The sequence below is a fragment of the Apis dorsata genome, unplaced genomic scaffold, assembly GCF_000469605.1.
Source record: "Apis dorsata unplaced genomic scaffold, Apis dorsata 1.3 scaffold_935, whole genome shotgun sequence".
Lineage (NCBI taxonomy): Eukaryota > Metazoa > Arthropoda > Insecta > Hymenoptera > Apidae > Apis > Apis dorsata.
In genome coordinates this window covers 91,801-93,899 of record NW_006264045.1, presented here as the reverse complement: position 1 = coordinate 93,899, position 2,099 = coordinate 91,801, and the positions used below count along the sequence as shown (strand labels likewise).

Below are 2,099 nucleotides of genomic sequence, written 5' to 3'. Positions count from 1 at the left end.
TATATAATATATTATATATATATTATATATTATAATTATTAATTATATATTATATATATATATATATTATATAATTATAATATATATATATACTATATTATAAATTATACATAAATCATAAAGAAGAAATGATGAAACATTGAAATATTATTTAATTTTATGTTCATAAATGAATATTGAAAATTATTTATTATAATGATATTACATTCTCATATATAATAACAAAATTACTAGAATTAATGCCGCAAATTTTATGATGTTGAAGAACATAGCGAAATTTCAGATTCCAATCTTGAGTAATTATGATGCGTGTGAATCTTTGCTGTGTGATATGATACAATGATACAATAACCGTTAATATTCTTTTTCTAACAAAGTAATCATTGATATTTATAATTTAAATTGTTAATTCTTATAAATGAGGATGATAATATAGATATAATAGATTATGTAATATCCTTAAAGGAAGTTTCATTGTTCGCTGTAATTATTAATTCCTTATGTAATAAAAATTTATGAAATTTCATTGTTCATTACAATTATAGATGTTCATTTATTATATAATTATATGTTAATTAAATTTTTAATTGCTTTTTCGTTTTATTTTGTGATAAATATTTCATAAAAATTTTATTATAAATATTCTATTATAAGATAATAAAAATCCAGTAAGATTTCAAAATATCGTTTTTAGTATACAATGTACATATTATTTAATGATATTATACAAATGAATAGAGTGAATTTCATTTAAATGTCATCATCTATGTTGATATCTATGTTTTCTATTTTATTATAAATATATAAAAATAGACAATTGTAATTATCAGTAGCGAATTATCTTAATGATGTTTATTATTAGTAAATGTTTTCAACAATATAGCGATGATAGCAAATTAGTCTTATTTAATCATGGGTTATTTTTTTTAAATTTTTATACGTTATATATTGATATCAGTATCTTCATGAAAACATTACCTGGTCTCAATTTTCAATTGATCATATCGATAATATCATTTGCATATTCGATCATTCAAATTAATTTATTTACTTTATAATTATTAATTCCATAAATTGCATATTTACAAAATTTGAAACATTATTTCAATGATAAGATTAAAGAATGAGATATAAGATTTTGAGAACAATTTAGAATTTAGAATTATAGAATTTCTAAAATTCAAGAACTTTTTGGAAAAGAAAATTTTCTAAGAAACATAAACTAAAACTTATATAAAATAAAATATAATTCTTCGATATATTATATTATTTTATGAATTTTTTATTCAAATTGTAAAAATAATAATTAATTACTTTAAAATAATAATTAACTGATAAACATATTTCATTACAGATATATAATAACTCTGTCATAATTATTTAAGAAATAATGTATTGAGAATTAAATTACGAAATGTTATTAATTTAAAAATGATCCAAATATAATCAAATATAATCCAAATAAATTTTTTCATAGCAAATAAAATTCCATTTAAGCTTGTTTTTTACTAAATAAATATGCAACAAGTCAATCATCGATATATAAACCGATAAAATATTATTAATTTAAAAATGCTATGCTTTTAAATTAACTATAAATATAACATTAATTATTCACCTGTAGAATGTTCATTAGTATTGAAAGACATCGAACCATTATTATATACCAAACACTCTCTTCTGTTTTAGACTTTCGCTAGCGATACCACTCGACCGCGAAGGTTATTCAAGATGTAGTATGTATGATGTAAATTATACTTTGATTCTGCTAAATGAGAGCTATGTGCCGAATCCATTGTGGCCGACGAAAACTTGTCAGCATGGATGGGAATTTAATTATAGCGATGTCCCTTATGCAACTGTGGCAACTGAGGTGAGACAAGAAATATTTAATCTGCAACTTCCTCTTTTTGATTTTCTTTTCCTTTCATTTTAATTCCTTTCTTTAATTTTATTATTTACTTATTATTTTTTCTTTTATATTTTAATATATAATATTTAAAAAATTAAAATTATTCACAATTTTCAATATTTTTTTATTTTTTCTATATTTTTCGTGTTTTCATGACATTTAATAATAATATTGATTAATTATATTT

At 19.5% G+C, this 2,099-nt stretch overlaps 1 protein-coding gene across 2 annotated transcripts in view; it reads left to right on the top strand.

The window, feature by feature from the left end:
• Positions 1-2,099, top strand: part of LOC102675521 (organic cation transporter protein-like) — a 28,705-nt gene that overhangs the window by 7,186 nt on the left and 19,420 nt on the right. For both annotated transcript variants that reach the window (XM_006623713.2, XM_031514234.1), the window contains exon 2: positions 1,690-1,873. In XM_006623713.2, coding sequence (XP_006623776.1) covers positions 1,690-1,873 — 184 coding nt within the window. The remainder of the gene's footprint in view (positions 1-1,689; positions 1,874-2,099) is intronic.